At 38.6% G+C, this 23,101-nt stretch overlaps 2 protein-coding genes across 2 annotated transcripts; both read left to right on the top strand.

The window, feature by feature from the left end:
* The first annotated feature begins 206 nt into the window (after positions 1-206).
* On the top strand, positions 207-1,511 carry tbcc (tubulin folding cofactor C). Its single transcript, XM_047377293.1, has one exon. The coding sequence runs from the start codon at positions 252-254 to the stop codon at positions 1,272-1,274; it is 1,023 nt and encodes a 340-aa protein (XP_047233249.1). The 5' UTR covers positions 207-251; the 3' UTR covers positions 1,275-1,511.
* Positions 1,512-10,526: 9,015 nt separating this feature from the next.
* Positions 10,527-20,544, top strand: prph2a (peripherin 2a (retinal degeneration, slow)). The gene is made up of 3 exons (XM_047376482.1): positions 10,527-11,511; positions 14,219-14,465; positions 18,656-20,544. Exons 1-3 carry the CDS (start codon positions 10,931-10,933, stop codon positions 18,860-18,862), a joined length of 1,035 nt encoding a protein of 344 aa, XP_047232438.1. The 5' UTR covers positions 10,527-10,930; the 3' UTR covers positions 18,863-20,544.
* The last annotated feature ends 2,557 nt before the right edge of the window (positions 20,545-23,101 follow it).

Raw genomic sequence — 23,101 nt, 5'->3', positions numbered from 1 at the left:
CTGTCTGCTCAACAACTGTCGAGTCGGTGTTCTTCCCCTTGATCATTTTGGCCATTACATAACATTTCTTTATTAAAAATCCTGAATGTTGGGTCGTTGTCAGCTGTAAGCCACTCCAATTCAGATTTACAGACATGCCCCCAAGCGTTGTGGTTTTGGAAGTTTATCTATTAGGCTTCCGTAACAGCAGGTGGCAGTGTGCAATTTTGCTGGATTTATATTGCTAACGTCACTTCCGTCACTGAATCAACATGGACGCAACTGAGGAAATAAGTCAAGAAAATACGTTTTATGACAGTAATGGAGCCGCCAAAATACACGATCGAATCCAGAAGCGTCAGCAGGCGTTGGCAGAAGATGCCGAACGTAGAAAAGATGCCAAAAAGAGCCAGTCGGTGGGTGAGGAGAAGATTGAATATTTTCTGCGCACTTTCAAAGCGGAGCGGGCCGGTATCCAGGAGCTTCTAACCGGCTGTTCGGGAGCTGACCGGCCCGTTGTGACCCAGAAACTGGAGGAGGCCACGGCCAAGATGACACAGCTACAAAAGTTTCTGAACGACAGCGTGATCTTTCTCAGTCAGTACGAAATAAGAGTGGCTCAAAGTGCTCTGCAGAAGCTCCAAACATCTCTGAGTGAGACCAGAGAGGAGGCCCTGCCCAAGAAGAAGTTCGCCTTTAGATCAAGAACTAAAGCTGCGGAGGTTTCTGATTGTCCTCCTCCGCCTGAGACTGCAGGTTCCGGTGTCACCAAGTTGGACGGAGCAGCAGTGTCAAAGCAGGCTGACTTCTCCGACATCAGCGACGAGTATCTGACCAAGACATCAGAGGAGCTCCAAAACCGAGATGTGCTGCTGACTCATCTGACCAACTGCAAGGTTCGTCTGTATGGTTCTCCCAGCACCCTGCACCTGAAACACATCAACGCCTGTGAGATCCTCTGCGGACCCGTAGCTACCTCTGTGTTCGTGGATCACTGCAGCAACAGTATCCTGGCCTTCCCCTGCCAGCAGATGAGGACCCACAACACCACCGACACCCAAGTGTACCTGCACGTCACCAGCAGGGCCATCATTGAGGATTGCCTGGGAGTGAGCTTCGCCCCGTTTTGCTGGTCTTACCCCACCCTGGATCAGGACTTTTCTGCCTCTGGCCTGGACCGGGACAGAAACAACTGGAGCCAGGTGGACGACTTCAACTGGCTGGCTGCTGGGACGCCATCTCCAAATTGGACTGTCATTCCTGAAGAAGACAGAAAAACAACCTGGGACCCTTAGAATTTACAATTTAAAGATGTTTTCCAAGTCCACACATTTAATTGTGGTGTTATAAAATGGTTAAGTTCACTTTAATATCCTTTGAGTTGAAGGTAAGAGGTGTTATAAAAATAAACCGACCCGATTTATTAGCTTAGATTATAATTTAAAAAATGGCATCTCCCAAGACTGTGTTGATGTAAATGAGGAAGAATCCACTGTGCATATTTGTTCTTTAAAATAAAGTTTGCTGCTTTCTTTCTTTGTTCTTCTTATTACTCTAAAGCCTATGTCAACTTTTACCTACTGTTTCAGAAAGTGTAAATGTAACACCAATCTAAATAAGGGATATTACTAAATATACTAGCTGTTTACAGAGTATGTCATCCAAACATTAATGAAAAGTTAAGTGGAAGGAAAAAAAGTGGCAGAAAGAGTTGCTCATGCAGCAACAAATACACCAGCCTTGACAAAATTGGTAAGCAATGCCCAGCCTAGAGCGTTGGGGGAGATTCATACAAGTTACGACTGCAGCAGGAATCAGAGCTTCAAGAGCCACCACACACAGACATGCAGGGGATGAGCTACAACTGTTGCAATCCTTGTGTTTGAACCAGATGTGTGTGTTTGATCCATTCTTGAACCAGAAAGGCAGAAGCACCTTACATGAGCTAAGAAGCAAAGAAACTGGACTGTTGCCCAATGGTCCAAAATCCATCTTATCAGATGAAAGTAAATTTTCATGTTTTAGGGAGCTGTGTAATCTGCTGGTGTTTGTCCACTGTGTGACTTGATAATTCAAGTTTAAAGGCAGTGTAGCCATCCACCAGAAAATTTTACAGCACTTTAGACTTCCTCCTGCTGATAAGCTTAATAAAAAAGCAGATTTTATTTTCCCGTAGGATTTGGCACCTCCCCATAGTGCCAAAAGTACCAATACATGCTTTAATGACCCTGGTATCACTGCTTTTGATTGACCTAAACCCACAGAGAATCTGTGAGGTAAAGAGGAAGATGAGAGACAGCAGACACAAAAATACAGACGACCTGAAGGCCACTATTAAAACAACTGGGGCTTCCTTAACACCTCAGAGGAGCTACAGGCTGATCTCCTCTATGCCACCCTTCATTAATGCAGTTTTTCATGCAAAAGGAGGCCCAACCAAGTATTTAGTGTATGTACAATACAATACACTGACATACTTTTCTGTAGGCTGACATTTGTTTTAATAATCCTGTTTTCATTGGTAATTTCTGTAAATTTTGGGTTTTCATTACTTGTAAGCCATAATAAAAATTAACATGAATTAACCTTTGAAATATCACTCTGTAATGAATCTATCTAAGATAAGTTTCAATTTTTCAAAATGTTACTAAAATGAACATTCACGTATTCTAATTTATTAAATGCATCGGTAATATTGGTTAGAACAAGACCAATGTGCGGGGTGTCAAGATCCTCCTCAGGAATTAAATTAAATAATATAATCTTATTCATTATGATAATCGTAAAGCATATTTTTAAATGTTAAAATATATTTAAAAAGCACTTATGGATCAGTATGCTGGCTGTTGAAGCTGTTTGTTGACATTACCTCTCTTTAATTGACTTAGCAGAAATGCTTGCAGCCTCAACAAATAGTCTTGGTTACGAGTCTCTCTCACTTCTTTTTTTGGGTCAGAAACAGAAAAGTTTGGAAACCACTGGGTTAGAATACAATTTTATTCTGGTAATTTTAGAACTTCCTTTTTAAAAGGTGCTGATATAATTATACTAGCGGTAGCTCACGGTGAAGAAAAATTGCCTAATAATTTTTCCCTCTAATATTTTGTGACACAATCAGATCTTCTGTCTGAATTAAAATATGTTAGCGTAAAGTGTTTGTGTCCAGGAACACTAACCTAATTACCTGAGCACCAAGTGATCCGATGATCCTATCAACAACACTGATCCTTTAAAAGACGGAACTGAGCTGTTTTTTAAAAGCATTTTTTTATGTAAATCAAAAATGTTAACATGTTCATTTTTGTTACTTATTTTTGTTGTTGATAGTAGTCAAATGCAAAACAGGTTTGCACATTTGTAGATTCTAAAGATATGTAAAAAACAAAATGTAATCATAACGCTTTACCTTGGTCTAACATGCCAAAAAGGTCTTCCTTATGATCAGGGAGATTTTTTGCATTGTTGCACGGTCAGTTTTTTTATACAACAATTTTACCTAAACACAGACAAAGGTTTGAAGTAAACTAATATTAAAATGTTGTCCCATTCTTTTGTTTTGTGCATTAATATATAAAGAAACCTATTTTGGCAAAGTTGCCAGTTAATAATATATAAACCAAAGGATCAGACTTACTGTATGAATTTCATATACAAATGAAACTAACAAGAAATGAAACTAACAAGTACAGATTCAAACTTCCTTTATTTATCAGGCAAAAAGAACAGTAGATGTTAAGAACTACAAGAGCATGTGGGTGACGGGTGAAGTTGAAATATTTTGTTCACCTTTCTCCCTATTTCATCCAGTTTGGGACTGGTGCTAAACAGACTCTCAGCATGATGCTGCCACCATCATGCTTGACATTAACTTGACAGTTGGGTCAGTGTTCTTAGGTTTAAAAGCCTCACCTCGACTTAAACAAGTACATTTACTGTCTTGTTGCTAAATAGCTTAATATTTGTCTTGTCTGACCATAAAACAAAGTTAAAAGACACTTGCCTTGACCATGTGGAAAGCTGCAAATTGAAAATATTGGAACAGGGACTCTTGGTTCTTGGATGGAAGCCTCTCAGTCCATAGTTAAGTAAAACTGGCTTCACAGTAGACAGTGACACTGGTGTTCGAGCAGTTTACATTTGATGGCAGGCCTGAGACTTGGTGATTTCTATGTTGCTGTCAACATCCTATCCAATCTGCTTTCATATAAGAGGGCTGTTTGGGTACCAGGTTTCAGGCATGGTGGTGGTAGCATCATGCTGGGTGTCTGTTCTGTTGCCAGTTGTACTTGTCTATTGCACAAAGTGGATGGAATAAGTAAAAAGGAGGACTGCCCCCAAATACTTCACCTTCACCTCATATCAACTGCTGCAACTTGGACTACTTTCAGAAGTTACAACAGGACAATGATCACAAACGCAGATCTAAACTGCTTTTGAGATTGACAGATATTAGACGAGCAGGCTGTATAATGGCAAATATAATCAGTTTCATTTAATTCAACTGAGTTCAAAAATACTTTAATAATCGTTAAGGAAAATTAAACAATATATATCAGTTTATTGTGCAATTGATATTATTATTCTTACTCTAAATGTTAAAATGTCATAAAACCACGATGACAAACTATTGTAAAACAACACTGTTAGTGTGATACTGTAGATATTCTAAAGAACAGTAGAAGAAGAAAAGACAAAGCTTTTCGACTCAAAGTAGTACAGGTCCTTCTCAAAATATTAGCATATTGTGATAAAGTTAATTATTTTCCATAATGTCATGACGAAAATTTAACATTCATATATTTTAGATTCATTGCACACTAACTGAAATATTTCAGGTCTTTTATTGTCTTAATACGGATGATTTTGGCATACAGCTCATGAAAACCCAAAATTCCTATCTCACAAAATTAGCATATTTCATCCGACCAATAAAAGAAAAGTGTTTTTAATACAAAACACGTCAACCTTCAAATAATCATGTACAGTTATGCACTCAATACTTGGTTTGGAATCCTTTTGCAGAAATGATTGCTTCCATGCGGCGTGGCATGGAGGCAATCAGCCTGTGGCACTGCTGAGGTCTTATGGAGGCCCAGGATGCTTCGATAGCGGCCTTTAGCTCATCCAGAGTGTTGGGTCTTGAGTCTCTCAACGTTCTCTTCACAATATCCCACAGATTCTCTATGGGGTTCAGGTCAGGAGAGTTGGCAGGCCAATTGAGCACAGTGATACCATGGTCAGTAAACCATTTACCAGTGGTTTTGGCACTGTGAGCAGGTGCCAGGTCGTGCTGAAAAATGAAATCTTCATCTCCATAAAGCTTTTCAGCAGATGGAAGCATGAAGTGCTCCAAAATCTCCTGATAGCTAGCTGCATTGACCCTGCCCTTGATAAAACACAGTGGACCAACACCAGCAGCTGACACAGCACCCCAGACCATCACTGACTGTGGGTACTTGACAGTGGACTTCTGGCATTTTGGCATTTCCTTCTCCCCAGTCTTCCTCCAGACTCTGGCACCTTGATTTCCGAATGACATGCAGAATTTGCTTTCATCTGAAAAAAGTACTTTGGACCACTGAGCAACAGTCCAGTGCTGCTTCTCTGTAGCCCAGGTCTGGGGAATGCGGCACCTGTAGCCCATTTCCTGCACACGCCTGTGCACGGTGGCTCTGGATGTTTCTACTCCAGACTCAGTCCACTGCTTCCGCAGGTCCCCCAAGGTCTGGAATCGGCCCTTCTCCACAATCTTCCTCAGTGTCCGGTCAACTCTTCTTGTTGTGCAGTGTTTTCTGCCACACTTTTTCCTTCCCACAGACTTCCCACTGAGGTGCCTTGATACAGCACTCTGGGAACAGCCTATTCGTTCAGAAATTTCTTTCTGTGTCTTACCCTCTTGCTTGAGGGTGTCAATAGTGGCCTTCTGGACAGCAGTCAGGTCGGCAGTCTTACCCATGATTGGGGTTTTGAGTGATGAACCAGGCTGGGAGTTTTAAAGGCCTCAGGAATCTTTTGCAGGTGTTTAGAGTTAACTCGTTGATTCAGATGATTAGGTTCATAGCTCGTTTAGAGACCCTTTTAATAATATGCTAATTTTGTGAGATAGGAATTTTGGGTTTTCATGAGCTGTATGCCAAAATCATCCGTATTAAGACAATAAAAGACCTGAAATATTTCAGTTAGTGTGCAATGAATGTAAAATATATGAATGTTAAATTTTCATCATGACATTATGGAAAATAATGAACTTTATCACAATATGCTAATATTTTGAGAAGGACCTGTAATATGTAGCACCATTTAATATCAGAATGTGTACTTTCAATACTCTGACTGCACTTAACACAAGTATAGTAGTACTGCAGCTTTTGTGTCAAATTGCAAGAAGTGAGAATATAGGATAATCAGCTGGAACTAGCATGTGTTGCATGTGACAGCGCATCCACCATGCTGGTATAGGTCCAACAAGATATGTCTCAGTTATTTTTGTAATTGTAAGTAGGGGAGGGGTAATATTTTTCAGTCAGCCACCTATGTAATTCAGAATCAGAGAATCAGAATCAGAATCAGCTTTATTGCCAAGTTCGTACATACAAACAAGGAATTTGCCTCCGGTACACTTTGCTCTTTTGTTCGGTTTTTGCATTACAGAATATACAAATTTAATATTTACAATGTACAATATACACATATCTAATAAAAAGGTGCATTTGCAACATATGTATGCTGTTGTTTTGTACTCTATTGAATGTTCAGGAGAGAAACAGCCTGGGGGAAGAAACTGTCTCTGTGGCGGCTGGTTTTAGTGAACAGTGCTCTGTAGCGGCGGCCTGAAGGTAAAACTCTAAACAGTTTATGTGCAGGGTGTGTGGGGGTCTGCAGAGATTTTAGCAGATCTTTTCTTGACCCTAGACCTGTACAAGTCCTGGATGGAGGGAAGGTCAGCTCTGATTATTCTCTCTGCAGTCCTGATTATTCATTGCAGTCTGGACCTGTCCTGTTTTGTGGATGAGCCAAACCACACTGAGATGGATGAAGACAGGACAGACTGAATGATGGCAGTGTAGAAGATGACCAGCAGCTCCTGTGGAAGGTTGAACTTCTTGAGTTGTTTCAGGAAGTACAGTCTCTGCTGGGCCTTCTTTCAAACAGTGTCTATGTGCGAAGACCATCTCAGGTCCTCAGAGATGGTGGTTCCTAAGAACCTGAAGTGGTCCACGGCCGATACAGTGTTGTTGAGGATGGTGAGGGGGGTGTAATGGGGTGGTGTTCTCCGAAAGTCCACCACCATTTCCACAGTCTTGAGTGGGTTCAGTTCAAGGTACTTCTGACTGCACCAGTGTACCAGCCGATCCACCTGCTGTCTGTATGCAGACTCATCACCGTCCTGGATCAGTCCAATGACGGTGTCGTCTGCAAACTTAAGGAGTTTCACGGACGAGTCCGATGAGGTGCAGTCATTAGTGTACAGAGAGAAGAGGAGTGGGGATAGAACACACCTCTGGGGGGCACCAGTACTTATTGATCTGGATCAGGAGAAGATGCTCCCCAGTCTCACCTGCTGCTGTCGGTCTGTCAGGAAGCTGTTGATCCACTGACAGGTGGAGGCTGGGATGTTGAGCTGGGTGAGCTTCTGGTGGAAGATGTCTGGTATGATGGTGTTGAAGGCCGAGCTGAAGTCTACAAATAGGATCCTGGCGTACGTCCCTGGACGGTCGAGGTGTTGCAAGATGAAGTGTAGACCTAAGTTAACAGCATCATCTGCCGACCTGTTTGCTCAGTAAGCAAACTGCAGGGGGTCCAGCAGGGGGCCTGTGATGTCTTTCAGGTGCTTCAACACCAGCCGCTCAAAGGACTTCATGATCACAGACGTCAGGGCTACAGGCCTGTAGTCATTTAATCCTATGATGGTGGGTTTCTTGGGAACTGGGATGATGGTGGATCGTTTGAGGCAAGAGGGGACCTCACATTTATCCAGTGACTTGTTGAAGATCCTTGTGAAGATCAGAGTGAGTTGATGTGCGCAGGCTTTCAGGCATGATGGGGAGACGTTATCAGGTCCTCCAGCTTTCTTTGTTTTCATGCGCTGAAAGAGCCTGTTTACCTCTTCCTCGGAGATCTTTAGTGCAGGCAGAGGATCTGATGGTGGGGGGTTGGTTGCTTTATGGGAGGAATTTGTTCCTGAATGGGATGTTGAGGGGATGATTTGAGGTGTGAATGGCTTTTTGTCATGTCTGCAGTAGAAGCCATTCAGACGGTTGGCCAGGAGATGACTCTGTTCAGGATGGGTGGAGGGGCTCTTGTAGGCAGTCAGGTTTCTCAGACTGGTCCATACAGCTGAAGTGTCACCAGTAGAAAGGTTGTTCTTAAGCTTCTCACTGTAGCTTCTCTTAGCTGCTTTTATCTCTTTTGTTAGTCTGTTCCTGGCCTGCCTGTACCGCGCCCAATCTCCACTGCTGTGAGATTCTTCCTTTTCCCTGCGCAGATTCCTGAGGTGTGGAGTAAACCATGGCTTATTGTTCCCAAAGGTGCAGAAGGTCTTGGTCTGCACACACATGTCCTCACAGAAACGGATGTATGATGTCACCACATCAGTTAGTTGGTTTAGGTCAGTGGCTGAGGTTTCAAAAACAGTCCAGTCTGTGCATTCAAAGCAGGCCTGTAGCATCTGCTTTGATTCCTCAGTCCACTTCTTAACAGTGTGAACCTTGGGTTTGGAAGCTCTTAGTCTCTGTCTGTAGGTCGGGATGAGGTGGATTAGATAATGATCCGAAAAACCCAGAGCAGCCCTGGTAACAATGGTCCAGTGTGTTTTTGTCTCTGGTGGGACACTTAATATGCTGTCTGTATTTGGGGAGTTTGGGGGAGTTTGCTTCTTTCTTACTCTTAAATGTAAAATCCAACCTTCAAAGTAACAGCTTTTCTAACAATTGTACTTCTGTTTAGCTCTTACAATTTCATACCAGTGCTTTAGTTTGTGATAAATATATTTTTGATCTTGTACGTTTTCATACTGCAAACTGTAGTCTATAAGATTTTGACACCTTCAAATTTTATCTTGTGTTGAAAAAAATAAACTACAGCTGCATGGTAAATCTGATGGCTACCATGTTTGGCTCCAATCTAAGCTGAAATTTTTTAGTGTCTAGTTTCGTCTACCTTCATCTTCTTTCTGTATTTGCAAAGCTTAATTAGCTTACAGTGTCTTGTAGAAGTGTTAATAGATCTTGAATATTACAGCTCCAAACGTCAATGCTTAACTCTGAAGTGAAAAGAAAGGAAAACCTGGTCTTCAACATTTTATATAAATATAAATCTGAAAGGTGATGGGGGCGTTTGTTTTTAGCCCACCTAAGTCAACACCTTTTTATAACCATTTTTTCGCTGCAATTACAGCTGCAGGTTTTTTGAAGTATGTATTTTCAAGCATTATATATCTGGAGATTGACATTTTTGAACATCTTTCTTTGTAAAATAGCTCAGTCTCCGTAAGATTAGACCAAGGGCAGCTGTGAACATGAATTTTCAAGATTTGTCACTGGATTTAGGTCTGGACTTTTACTTGGCCATTTCTAAAGCATTGTTACACATTGATCTAAACCCTTCATTGTGGTTCTGATGACATGTTTAGGGTCCTTGTCCTGCTGGAAGGTAAACTTTTAGTTCAGTTTCATGTCTTTTTGCTGCCACTAACATGTTTCCTTCCAGGATTGCTCTGTATTCAGTACAATCCAACTTCCTATTAACTCCGACCAGCTTCCCAGTCTTGCTAAAGAAAACCATTCCCATAGCATGAGTTCTGCCAACACCATGATTCACAGTTGGGATGTTGCATTCAAGGGGATGGGCAGTCTTTATGTTAATGTTTTAAATTCATTACTGTAACTATTGGTACCCATTTTTAGTACAAATAATCACAGGCTATACAGATCTAAAATTGACAACCCTACCAGGTGAAGATGAGATGATTGGTGGGATAAGAAATATATTTAGTTTAGCTTTAAGTCCCAACTCACTAACTGAAAAAATGCATTTTGGAACAGGCATTGATGTTGAAGACCCAATGACAACTACAAGTTTTACCCTGACTCTGTTATGTATTTTTTTCAAGACGATCAATGATCTTCCCTGAAAGTTGGGAAACTGGTCATAAGATGACTCAGTTATCACTGATATGATTTGCAGTGACTCTTATACTGGAGCAACTGACGTATGAACCTGTGTTTTTGTAAATAAGGTTTACTTAAGAGAGCCTATTTGTCTTCATGATGAAAGTTTGAACCCCATACGTGTCAATGGATAATGCTCCACTTGTACCACTGCCGTCATGTTTGTGATCTTTGTGAGCCTGCCAGCTTCTGCTGTGCTCCATCAAGGTGGACATGACCACGTAAACACTCAAACCACTTATGGCCTCTGGCAGCAGCTGATGATCAGGCTCATCTTGTGTGTGGGGGTATTTCTGTTCTGTAAATTGGATCAGGCTGCTTACAGAGGCTTAGCATGACGTACGGCAACTTTGAGTTTAATCATGAGCCTCCTCAGCACTCCTCTACATCTCTGGGAGAACGGTACATCAAGATTAGCCTCACCTATGTGTTAAGAAAAGAAAAAAAAAATTGGTAAGGTTATGAGCTTAGATTTTTTTTCTGGCACAATGGGACACGAGATGGTTTTGAAGAAATAAGACTCCTCTACTGCTGTGGGGTCCACCTGAATTATCTGAGCTCTGCTTTTTTGCTGTGGGATGGATTTCTCATTGAGCTGATTCTCATGTCCTGTGAACTATCTTGAAGAAATCCTGATAACAAAGTGTCAAGGTAACAAGAACTCCAGATTGGCATATTGCGGATCATTTCAATAACTTACAGTCTGGAAACCTTAAAGCTCCTGCAACTGTATACAATTTGACTCTCTTCTTCAGAGGCAAGGACACAAAACGCTTTGAACAATGGCTTTGATGGTAGTCAAGTTTGATTTGAAAAAGCGAGTGAAGCTTGCTCAGACTGTCTGGTTCATGTACTGGTTTGCTGTACTGGCTGGTATTCTTGTGCTCAGCCTGGGCCTATTCTTCAAAATTGAGCTGCGAAAGCGCTCAGAACTTATGGACAACAACGAGAGCCACTTCCTGCCCAACTTGCTTATAGCTATGGGCCTCATAGCTTGTGCTACAAATGCCTTTGGAGGCAAAGTCTGCTACGACTCCCTGGACCCTACAAAGTTTGCAAAGTGGAAGCCCATGTTAAAGACCTTTTTAGTGCTCTGCGTGGTGTTCAATGCCCTGCTTGTCATTACCGCCCTGCTATGCTTTGTAATGAGGATTCCTCTGCAGTTTACTCTGGCTGAGGGTCTGAAGAACGGCATGAAGTACTACAAGGACACGGACACGCCAGGACGCTGCTACATGAAGAGAACCCTGGACCTGATGCAGATAGAGTTTCGTTGCTGCGGGAATGATAACTACAGGGATTGGTTTGAGATTCAGTGGGTCAGCAATCGGTACCTGGACTTCAGCGCAAAGGAAGTCAAAGAGTGAGTTACAAGAGCTAAATCCCTTGGGACAATCTAGTGATTTTTAAATGGTGATTTGTAAAGTGTAGAGTTGGGTAGAAGTGGCTTTGCAGTGAGGTTGGGTCACAGCAGGTACGTTTTTAATTTTCCGCTACTCACAACTAACATCTGGGTGGTGGTTGCGGCTACAGGTAGATAGTGGATGGCTAGGCATTGGAAAGAGTATTCACAGTAGTTTTAATTAAGGTTTTCAAAAATATATATTTTAAGATGATACTTGCCAGATTTTAATGTGTATTGTTACAATTCAGCAATTTATTACCTTTTTGTGTCAACCACCTAACTTTGTTTAGACAAATGAGAAGGGGAGAGTTCGGAAACCTGGGGCGAAATTAGTATTTAATCTAAAGGATTACATGTCCCTCAAGAATCAGTGTCCTCTCCAATCTGCAAAGACCTGACATCTTTCCAAGAATAGCACTAATCAGCAACGTCAGACTTTAACATTGACATTAAGAACAGTGTGATTACAAGCAAACTGATCCATATTTGCCTTATTGTTAAATGTTGTGTAATTTGCTACAGACTTTTTGAATGGTTAAAGTTATGATCTCATTAAAGACCTTTATTACTTTATAAATTATTATCTAATAAACCTCTGTCATTGTAAATAGCATCTTCGTAGTAACAAACAGCTTAAGCTGAATTAAGGACTTTCTTATACACGATAAACTTTCTTTAAATCTGAGGAGCTAATACCAAAGTGCGAGCTAGGGCATGATTGTTTTCATCAAATTAGGAAGTGGAAGTTTCTGGAAATAATTGGTGCTTTGTGATCCAATCATGCTTGGCTTTCCATTGACCTACTACTATCAGTCACAGCTGAGATCAGGTTCTGAGAATGATCTCTGACCCAGATTTACTCACACATTTAGTTGACTGCTTTGCAACTCATTGCAGCTGTTTGTCTCTCACAGCCTACATACATGTTGTCTAAGATCTTTTTTTATGATGCAAGTTCATCAAGCTATTCAGGTGGTAAACACAATAAGATTAAATGCAATGAAAATTTGTTTTAATAACACTGTTATAATGTAATTTTTGCAATACGACTACTGCTTTCTCTGTGCTGTTTTGTTGTTGTTCTAGACTTGCATGTAGCCTTCCACTTTCACACTTTCAATTACCTCAAAACACTGAAGAACAAAGGTTCTGTCCATTTTGCCCCTTTGCCATTTTTTAGTTTTGGTCACTCATACCCAAAAAGGTCCTGTATGAAACGGTTTAACAAAGGGTCGTAGTCTTTATATATTATAAGAGTCAAAGGGTTGAATAGGGTTAAGAACCAAATGCAATAGAAATTACTCATAATCAGTTTGTACACTCATTTTGTGGAATGCATTGCTTTTTCATCCCTTCCTTCCCCCATTTCCTGTCTGTAACAATCATTTCACACTAATGTACTTAAACCATTGTTTATCAGTTTATTTTACCCCTTTGCCATGTTACACTATTGCAGTTTTGGTTGTTTCATACCTGGCCTTTTTGGGTACAAAATGGTGCTGTCTACCAAGGAACCATGTAAAGACCATACTTCAATTTATAACGACCAGGGAGACATTTTGTACCCCTTTAACAACTCAGGACCTAAAGTAATGTTGCATAATTTACTCAAGATCTGCTGTATTTAAATGTTGTTTTATGAGCCAATAATTTTGGATTGATAATGATCACAATAAAAGTAAACAGTTTGATTCAAAAGTTTTTAGATAATATACCAAATTATACCTAAGACTCGAGTATTTTTTTCATGATTGTTTTTGTCCATAACACCTAAAAATATACAACCACAATAAAAAAACTAACCGATACGCAATTATCTCAGTACATAGGTATGACGTGGTTTGTTTACAGGTAAAAATGAAAGGAGGAAGGGACGAAATTGTTATTAATTTGTATGAATTGGTGAAAGGAAGAATTCACTCATGTAAATTATTTGCGAGTGGGTCATTTTTCTTTTTTGCCACTTTGTCCTCTTTTGCCACTTTGTTTCATATCTAACATTTTCTTGATAACTGGTACCACCTACTGCAGAATGAATTGAAGACAATGACTTAATTAGTACCCACCATGGGGTGGAGGGAATGTTTCTTACCCGATTTAAAGACACTTTCTATGTGTTAACCATGGGTTGAAAAATGTGGATTTGTGACTCCAGTACATAATCAAATACAAAATATAGCAGCAATAGGTCATTCAGATAATATGTGGTTTCATCAGGGGTCACAATCTGTTAGTTTTCCTAAGAGTCAGCTGACCCACATGGGGATCTGAACCAAAATCAATGGGGAATAGGGTGTAGTAAAAAGTCTTTAGAAAATGATATAAAGTTAAGTTATTATGGAGATTTGAGCAGGTATTTCTATAATGCGTGAAATTACCTGATGAAATAGGTTTATTTACATTGGTGCACAATGGTTTATTCAGGGATATGAAATAGATGTAGGACAAACAAAATTACAAGGAACAGGTATGAAATTACAGAATACAAACTGGCAAATTGAACCAGAGCCCAAGACTAAATAGTTTTTTTGTTAAATTGAGAAGGTCTAAAATATGTTTGTAAATGTTGCTGTCAGTAGTTTTACCCCACAAAGACTTGAAAGACAGGACGGAAAGTCCTTGAGCTTTGAATAATTTCACTTTCACTTTTCTCTTGCCCTCTTAGTCGCATTGGGAGCAACGTGGATGGCCAGTATTTGATGGATGGAGTGCCGTTCAGCTGCTGCAACCCCAGCTCCCCCAGACCCTGCATCCAGTACCAGATGACCAACAACTCAGCTCACTACAGCTATGACCACTACACCGAGGAGCTCAATGTGTGGAGACGTGGCTGTCGGGACGCCTTGCTGTCCTACTACGGAGGCATAATGAGTACAATCGGAGCCCTGGTGTTACTGGTCACAATGCTGGAGGTTAGCACTGCAGAAATGCATATATCAGCTTGTCATCTTCAAAGTTACTTTAAATTATTTGATAATTACGTAATTTATGTGAATATGTTTTATATAACAGATTTTTCTGAGATTTATCTAGAGAGGCAAAAGTGAGCCTTGGTTTGTTTCTTTTGCAGCATTATTCATATTTTTGCAAGAAAAAAGTCTTAATTAATAACAAATTATGAAATTTGACAAAATATACAAACTCTTTATTTATTTATAGAGCATGTTTAAAAGCAACATCCACTGACCAAAATGTTGTACATAAAATGGCAAAATAAGAACCTTGACCAGACATTAAGAACACAATACAATAAAAGCATTTCACCTTTGATAAAAGCCTCAGTTTAAGAAAATTTATGTTTATATAATGTTGTTTTTTTCTTAATACACCTTGTTAAATGTGTAGATTATATATCCATGGTGTGTATAGAGGATGAGTGAAATAGGAGTAGAATTTATTTGCTTACTTCTACTCCTTTTCAAACAAGAAACTATTCAAATATATTTTAAAGCTGTTTAATTCTGGAGCTTGACTTATAAATTCCCTTGATCTTATTAAAATGAAAATTATGTTCTACCTTTTTTCTGTTATTAATATTTCTGAGGATTTCAGTGATTCACCTAATGTCACTGTCAAAAAACCACACCACAATTGTTCAACGGCAGTTTCTGAAAAGACTCCAGGCTACCGAGATCCAATGCAGTAGTTCTGCGAATACCACTGAGACCAAAAAAGATTCTTTCTGTTTGTTTTCAGTTAAATTAAGGAAGTTTATTTCCTTAATTTTCCATAATTTTATTTCGACGGTACAAGCAATCACTGGTTCTGAAGAAAGTAAATAGTTTCACTTCAAGCTTTCACTCTGATTGGTCAGCTGTACTGGCCTAATCAACGTATGCTCTACCATCACCTAGCAGCAGCACAAAATTTCATATTTCTGGACACAATTTTGTTTTGAAAAGTTAGCATCTCTGAATGTCCTTAATAATTTACAAGAAAACTGCATGTTTTAATTCTGGTCCATACTGATGTGCATCTGTCATCTTGTGCCAGATGGGATATATAGAAACATCTATAGATGACGTATAAAAACTTGGGACTCATGTTGATTTTATAGCGCTTCAAACAATGAGTGAAACTTTGCAAATATTTTAATTTGAGCATAGTTAAAGTCAGAAATCTAAGTGTTTCAAAAGGCTGGGTAAAAATATTGTTCGGATAATGCAAATAACTATTGAGGGGTTTAACTTAATTCTTAGAAATCAGGCCTTAAACAGTGCTTCACGTAGTTAAGAGTTTTTCCTTTTATTCAGTTTGTACTAAGGTTGTCAAGCCCACACATAACAAAATGAGTTGTCATCTGAATACATCTCTGGCTTTGCTTTTTTGTATTTATCTTCATCAACTCTAACAAGAGGCTCGTTTGGCGCATTTGAAACACAGGAACTGCCATAGGCAGGTGCTACCATTATGCTGCTTACTGCCTTTCACTATTGTCTCACATGATTGTGCAACATCCCAGCCTGTCACAGGCTATGCAGCTGACACTTGCATATTGCACAGTCCAAATGCATAAGTGTTCCAGTTGGTTTATTTCTATGGGTATGATCCAAACAATCATTCAATGAATATGGAAATTTCCAGCCAGAACAAAATTCATAGAGAAATATTAAAAGACATAAGCTCCTTCCATGCAGTTCCAGAGGTACACAGAATTTAGTTCAGTGACCCCACAAAAGATTTTGCAGTGACTTTACTTTAAAGACATTCAAACAGTAGTAGTTTATACCATGATCTAAAGGTGCAATAACCAATGCGTCAAGCAGAATAATAATAATAAAACCAAGAAGGTCCTAGTATAAGTAAGTAGCTTACCTAACAAAGCAAGATGCAGTAATGTGCATTTTTCCTGTTATTCAAAAAGATCCTTTCCAAAGATTTGTACACTGGTAAATCAGGGAGTGTTCACTTGTTAAAACGTATTATGTGACATGATATGCTTAGTCCACTCTAGTTTATTTGTTTTACAGGGAGAAGAATTATAAATATAAGTAAATTTTACCATATTCCAACAACTATTACACAAATAGTTCTTTTCTGGCTGCAAACAGTAAATACTTGAAATGAAATAAAGAAAAAAACAGTTTAGGTCTAAGCTTTGTTTTAACAAAGCTTAATTTTTCAGATTCCCTAAAAATTTTGTATATAAGGGGATTTCTTTTCAATACTTGTTCCATAGTCCGACAATGTAACGATTATCTGACTTAACAAGCAAACATCCTAAATTTAATCTTTTTCATTTCAGAACCAATTGCTTCAATAGGGATTGCTGCATGGACTAAAAAGCTTCTTGTAAAAGTACCACAGCCAAATTTAAGGAAACTGTATGAACTATAGATTTGCCCCTCAATCAGTTGTCCAATCAGATTAGAATGGACCTTTTAATGCTCCACAGCCAGTCTTATTTATAACTCATTTGTAAAGATAAAGGATGAAACGGGGCTACAAAGATCTTCGTGGAACTTCTCTGGATACAGACCCCTTCAATAAATTTGAATTTTATATGAAATAAGTTCATTTATTTTAGTAACTCAATTCACTTAAATAAACACGTTAGATAGAGTAATTATACACAAATTAATGTTTTGAAGCCTTTTTTTCTGTTAAATACGATAATTTTCCGCTTACAGCTAATAAAAACACAATATTTAAGAATAGAATATTACATTTTTTAATACAGAAATGTGGTCTTAATGAAAAGTATGTTTAATACCTGCTTAAAGGTTATTTTCAAAAGGTAATATTAATCTGATAAATGAGCCTCACCAGAAGACATATTCTAATTTATTGAATATGACAATATTATAAGTGTACCTGAAACATGCTTTATAGACTTCTTAGCTGCAGGTAATCCTGGCCCTACCTCCTTTAGAAAAGCAGAGAGCAAAATAGTAGCTAAAAAAAACATCCTTCGGGAACTACCTTTAGCTTCCCACTCATTCAGCTGGCCAATCGAAGCAAAATGCCCCTGTCAGGAAAGGAGGTCCTAATAAAAGATGCAAAAAGATTTCAGCTATTTGTACACCTAAAGCCTTGGATGTGCATGATTGTTATCTGTTTCCAAAACACCTGTGTCCAGTTTACCTCGATAATATCCCAGCCTGCCTCCCTAGAAATACCATCCTGCAAACAAGTTGTAATCTATAGCAGTCATAAGGCATCTAACCTTGTTTAAGGTCTATGCTCTGGGTTTGCTGCCACAGTGTGTTGTTGCAAAGGCCATTGTCGTTTTGGGCTTTTAGAATGAACTTGTAGAGATAAATACTTACTTTAAATACCAAGTACAGTATGAATCATTAGCAAAAGAAAACAGTAAATAGAACCATTTAGATAACATATCTCTGCTTTAAATCCTGCAGGAGATCTCCTGTCCTAAAAACACAGATTTAGGTGACACACTAGCTTATCAGTCTGTCGCACGGTCGGAAGAATTCCAGATTTAAGTTATGCAACCGTCTCTGGACGTGGGTTCAGAGATGGAGTAAGGAGTTAATCTGCAGGAGGTGACAAAGACAGAGCTTGAGTTCAAATTTCATTTCTCAAACGGATGTCTCCAGGTAATTTTGAGACTTTAGATGATATCAGGAATTATTTAAATATTTTTTAAATTGATGTTTAAAACTAAATTAATTTGATTCATACACGCTTTGTTGTTTGCTTGCCATCAGTGCCGTTTCATGGTGCCACCTCCAGTTTAGCAGAGATTGGCAGCAGCTCACAGTCATATTTATTATTGAAAAGTTAATTAAGTTCAGAATTCTCTTAGTGAAACACATTATATAGATTGATTCCACACAGACTGATGTTTCCAAGCCTTTATTTCTGTCAATTATGATGATTTTCTGCTTGCAGCTAATAAAAACAGATTAGAATATTACATCAGATCAATAAAAAATTACATTTTCGATACAGAAACATGGGCTTAATGAAGAACATGTATAAAACCTGCTTAATGGTTGTTATTTTTAAAGGGGCTTTTAATCTGACAAACAAGCCTTGTCTGAACCCATATTCTAATTTATTGAATATGACCGTATATATATATATATATATATATATATATGTTGAAAGTAACTCAAGCTGTACTCTCAACCCTCTGCAGGTTTCTGTGACCGTCGGCCTGCAGTACGTCGACACTTCCCTGTCTACACTGGCCAACCCGGAGGACATGGAAAGCGAGAGTGAGGGCTTCCTCCTGGAGAAGACAGTGAAGGAGACATTCACCGACATCATGGCTAAAATGAAAGCCATGGGCAAAGGGGCAAAGGTGGAGGAAGGGGGTGAGGAGGGTGTTGCTACTGTCAGCTGAGCAAACAGCCACCTGCAGAAACTATAAAAACTCCAACCTGATGAGGAGAGAAAAAGAAAACGTTTTCTACCAGACTTTATTTTCTAGCTACACCAACTCATGTTCAGACGTGGCCAAATTTGTTGCCAACCCTGATAAACATGTGTAATTTAAAGTCTTAAAATATATTTATTTTAATAGCTGCAGCATAATTACACACTGAAGATTCTACAAAAAATATGTCTCTAGTTATAATACACATAGAGGCAATTAGGAAATAATTGTTTTTACAACTGATGGCAATGTTTTTGACTCCACTGCTGGTAATGCTTTGTACAATCCCTTATTTTTGCCTTTAGGATCTTCAGTCTCTGCTTATCCCTGTAAACTTTGTCTCTTTTAAAACATTTTAAAGTAGACCTTTAGACACTGTAGTTTCACATCTTATTCCCACAACTTTACATTGAGTAAATGGAAATAATCAAAGCCCACAGCCTCACAGATCCTCAATCAAGCTTAACACAGAGAATTAGGTATTGTTCCATATATTCTATTTTTTCGTTTAAAATTAGTTCCACTTAGAGTATCTGCTGCAAGAAACCTCAGCCTTTGTCACATCTGACCAAAGCACACGGTCTTATTTAAAGTTCTAGGGGAGATTAACATACTCCACTTTTTTACATGGCAGTAGGACATCTTGGCATTTGCTTGAATGGCAGGTTCTCTTGTCTTTCCCATTTGAAGAGTGTCTAAGAGAAATGCTTCACTGGGTGGCGTAATATTCCCAGGAAAGCAGAAGGTTAAGTATTACTAATTATACATTTCTAAAAACTCTGATTAGCTTTAAAAAGTAAAGTATACATTAGAAAGTTATTCAGGTATATTTATTTTTAAAGGAATGGATAGTTGTTTTTTTTTCAAAACTGTGGCTTTTGGAAAAAACAATTATTTTTTAATGTGGATTTATTTTCCCCCACTAAATAACTGTACTGGAATTATAAAATTATAAAAAAAACTTCTTGAATAATTTTTTCTGTACACCTAGAAAGTAAAAGATAGAAAAGCCCCACTGTGTTTTTATTCTGTCGCAAAACTCAGCATCCAACTTTGCTTTACGGCTTATATCTAAAGCCATTTATAGTTTGTGTTTTTGGTATTATTTTAAGCTAGATACACAGGGTTGTATTTTTTTTACCTTTCTACAACATTACAGCAAACAGCAAAAAAAGCATCCTCACCAACTCATAGCCAACCCCTTTCAAATATCAGCTCTTCTTATACTCCAGTCTGCCTTTGGAAACCTGGATAAACTCCCTACATGGAGCAAAAATCAGAACTAATATGTTAATGATGGGTGGGAATCAGGAGGTGGGCCCCGAAGTTAAGCATTTTATGGTGAATTGGCAGCTAAAATTTGGCCTCCTGACCCCTGTCCTGTATCTCGTTGATTGACACATACTGTATGTATGTATGTATGTATGTATGTATGTATGTATATATATTGTAACAACTGTGTCTTTGTAAATAGTGTAGAAAAGATTCTACCTTTTTTTTTTTTTTTTTAAATACATATTGTAATTAAGTTAAACATTAAATTCTATATTAAATTTATTTTTTTTTCCCAGGTGATATTCTTGGTGTATTTATGTAGATAAAACAAAAATGTGTTTATGAATAAAGGATATTAGAGATATGATCTGAAAGTGAAATAACAGTTTGGTGTTTTGTCCTGACCTTGAAAGCACTGAGACCTGAGATCAGCAGGGAAACCATGCTGTGAGTGCTGCAGGGTTCCTGATTAAGGCAATAGGATAAGGGTAATTATGGTATTACTGCTTTCACATGGACATTGGATGACTTTTCACATGTCCTGTGTCAGAGCATGAGAGAGTCCTAAAGTGTAAACATACCTCTACTGGTCAATTTAGTATGTAAAATGCACAATGCAGCTGCCACCTTTCTTGATATTCAAGGTCAAAGTGCCTTAAATCTTCTCCAGCGTGAGATTTGACTTCACACCATGCAAATAACAAACCCATGATCCTTTCAGCCTACATATTGATAAATAATAACCAGCATGGTCCTTTTTATCCATCCTCTGCAGACAATATCCACTAATAACACATGCTTCTGAGCTGAGATCCACATTTTGTACAAACTCCCACCATGAGGAATGAGAGGCCCTGATATCAAAGCTGGTGTGGCTTACTGAGAGCACACAGGGAGGGGCGCGAAGAGTCTGCAGGAATGGTAAGGAGGCCAACTCTGCACGGTATTTTTGTTGGACCAAAGCACATAACCACAGCTGAGTAGATAAGAAGCCTAATCAGCTTGAGATTAGCGTAAGCCCCTCAGCCAGGTGAACTGGTGAGGTCCTCCTCACAACAAGGAGGAGGAGACGCTGCAACACAAAACAAGAGAAAGTAAAGATCAGGGCAAGTTGAAAGAAATGTAAGGCCCAAAATGAGCTGAAAGATGTAAAAATTAGTAATTTTATGTTTTACAAAAGTGCTGTGAAAAAATATTTCCTCCTTTACAGACTGCTTCTGATTTGTTGCTGTTTTATCACACTTTGTCAGATCATTAAATAAATTATGACAGACAAAGATAACTTAAGTACATTTCGCAAACGGTGATTTATTAATAGAAAAAAGCTATCCAAACCAGCCTGTCCCTATGTTAAAACGTAATCCACCGCCAAAAATAATAACTGTTCATGCCAAACTTTAGTGGCAACAACTACCATCAAGTGCTTGCAGTTACTGGCAATGAGCCTATTACATCTCTGTGGAGGATGATTAGCCCATTATATGCAGAACTGTTTTAATTCCGTGTCAGTGGAAGGTTTTCAAGTATTAACACCCTGTGTAAGCTCTAAACATTAACTGGACCATTTGTAAATCTTAACATTGGGTCATTTTTTTTAGCCATGGATCTGCGCTGGTATGCTTTAGACCATTGTCCTGCTAAATACTGCAGGCGTGCTGGAGTTAAAGGACACAACAGATGGCCAGACATTCTCCTTCAAAACTTTCTATTAGAAAACTAAATTAATGGTTCCATAAATTATGGTTAGTGGCCTAGGTCCTCCAGCAGTAAATCATGCACGAACTATCCCATCATACTTGACTGTTGGTATGATTAGTTGTATTCCAGATGTTACATGATCAGTACCTTCCAAAACGTTTGGTTTTTCAGTCCCTGCAATGTTTTTTTGAAAAGTCCTGGTGGATGATCAAAATGTTTTGCTTTTTTGTAAATATTTGGGTAGCAGGAATTTTCAATATGAAACTACATGTTTGCCCAGTCTCTTTCTTATTAGTAAATCATGAACTCTGACCTTAGCTGAAGCAAGTGAGTCCTCCAGAGCTCTAAATATTGTTCTGAGTTCTTTTTCCCCCTCTTCGATGAGTCGTTGATACACTCTTGGGGAAATTTTATCAGGACAGCCACTCCTGGGAATACTCACCACTGTTGCACATTTTCTCTATTTGTGGATAATGATTCTCATTACTTCTGATACTGATTTTTTGATTCGACAGATCAAGTAGTATTTAGGTATGGTTGAGTTTAGAAATTGAATTTAGCTTTGCAAAAAATGTTGCTAATCACAGTTAGGTTTTTACAAAGGCCCAAATTGGGTTGAAGACCTTTTTCACTTAAAAAATTTAATTATCATTTGAAAACAGTCTTTAGTATTTACGTAGAATATAATTTTGTGATTTGATATGTTTTGATTCAATATCCGGTGGAAAGGCCCAATGGTGATTCGTTATCGGTTTTCTGACACAATTCCCTGATTTGCATTTATAACATTGTTGTAAAGGGTAAATGATGCTACTCATTCTAACAAGGTTCCTAGGACCCCTGAAAGAGAATCACGCCCATAGCATCATGCATCCCCCAATGTGCTTAACAGCAGAAATAAGGTATTTTTCCACATACTTACCCTTTGACAGTGAAAGACAAACAGGTGAGGACCAGAACAAGATGAAGGAAAAATAAGGCTCAAAACATGCTGAAAGGAATCCAACAAGTAATAATAGTAATATAAAGTATATATATGAAGTAATATAAAGTAATAATTTAGTAGTGCATCTGAGTGAAAATATGCTAAACAAGCATAATATTTCATATATAAAAAGTTATAATAGAGGCAAATTGTTAAGAAAATGTACTCAAGTCTCAAATGAACTCAGCATTGAGCAATATAATCCACTTTATTAGCAAATACTTGAAGAATGCTTATAATTTGACATC

The sequence above is a fragment of the Girardinichthys multiradiatus genome, chromosome 10 (assembly GCF_021462225.1).
Source record: "Girardinichthys multiradiatus isolate DD_20200921_A chromosome 10, DD_fGirMul_XY1, whole genome shotgun sequence".
NCBI lineage: Eukaryota > Metazoa > Chordata > Actinopteri > Cyprinodontiformes > Goodeidae > Girardinichthys > Girardinichthys multiradiatus.
Note: the sequence above shows the minus strand (reverse complement) of the source record. Positions and strands in the feature narration are given on the sequence as shown.

Coding starts and splice junctions, on each gene's coding strand:
- tbcc (XM_047377293.1), top strand. CDS start 252: ATGGACGCAACTGAGGAAATAAGTCAAGAAAATACGTTTTATGACAGT.
- prph2a (XM_047376482.1), top strand. CDS start 10,931: ATGGCTTTGATGGTAGTCAAGTTTGATTTGAAAAAGCGAGTGAAGCTT. Junction 11,512..14,218: donor AGCGCAAAGGAAGTCAAAGA/GTGAGTTACAAG, acceptor TTGCCCTCTTAG/TCGCATTGGGAGCAACGTGG. Junction 14,466..18,655: donor TACTGGTCACAATGCTGGAG/GTTAGCACTGCA, acceptor AACCCTCTGCAG/GTTTCTGTGACCGTCGGCCT.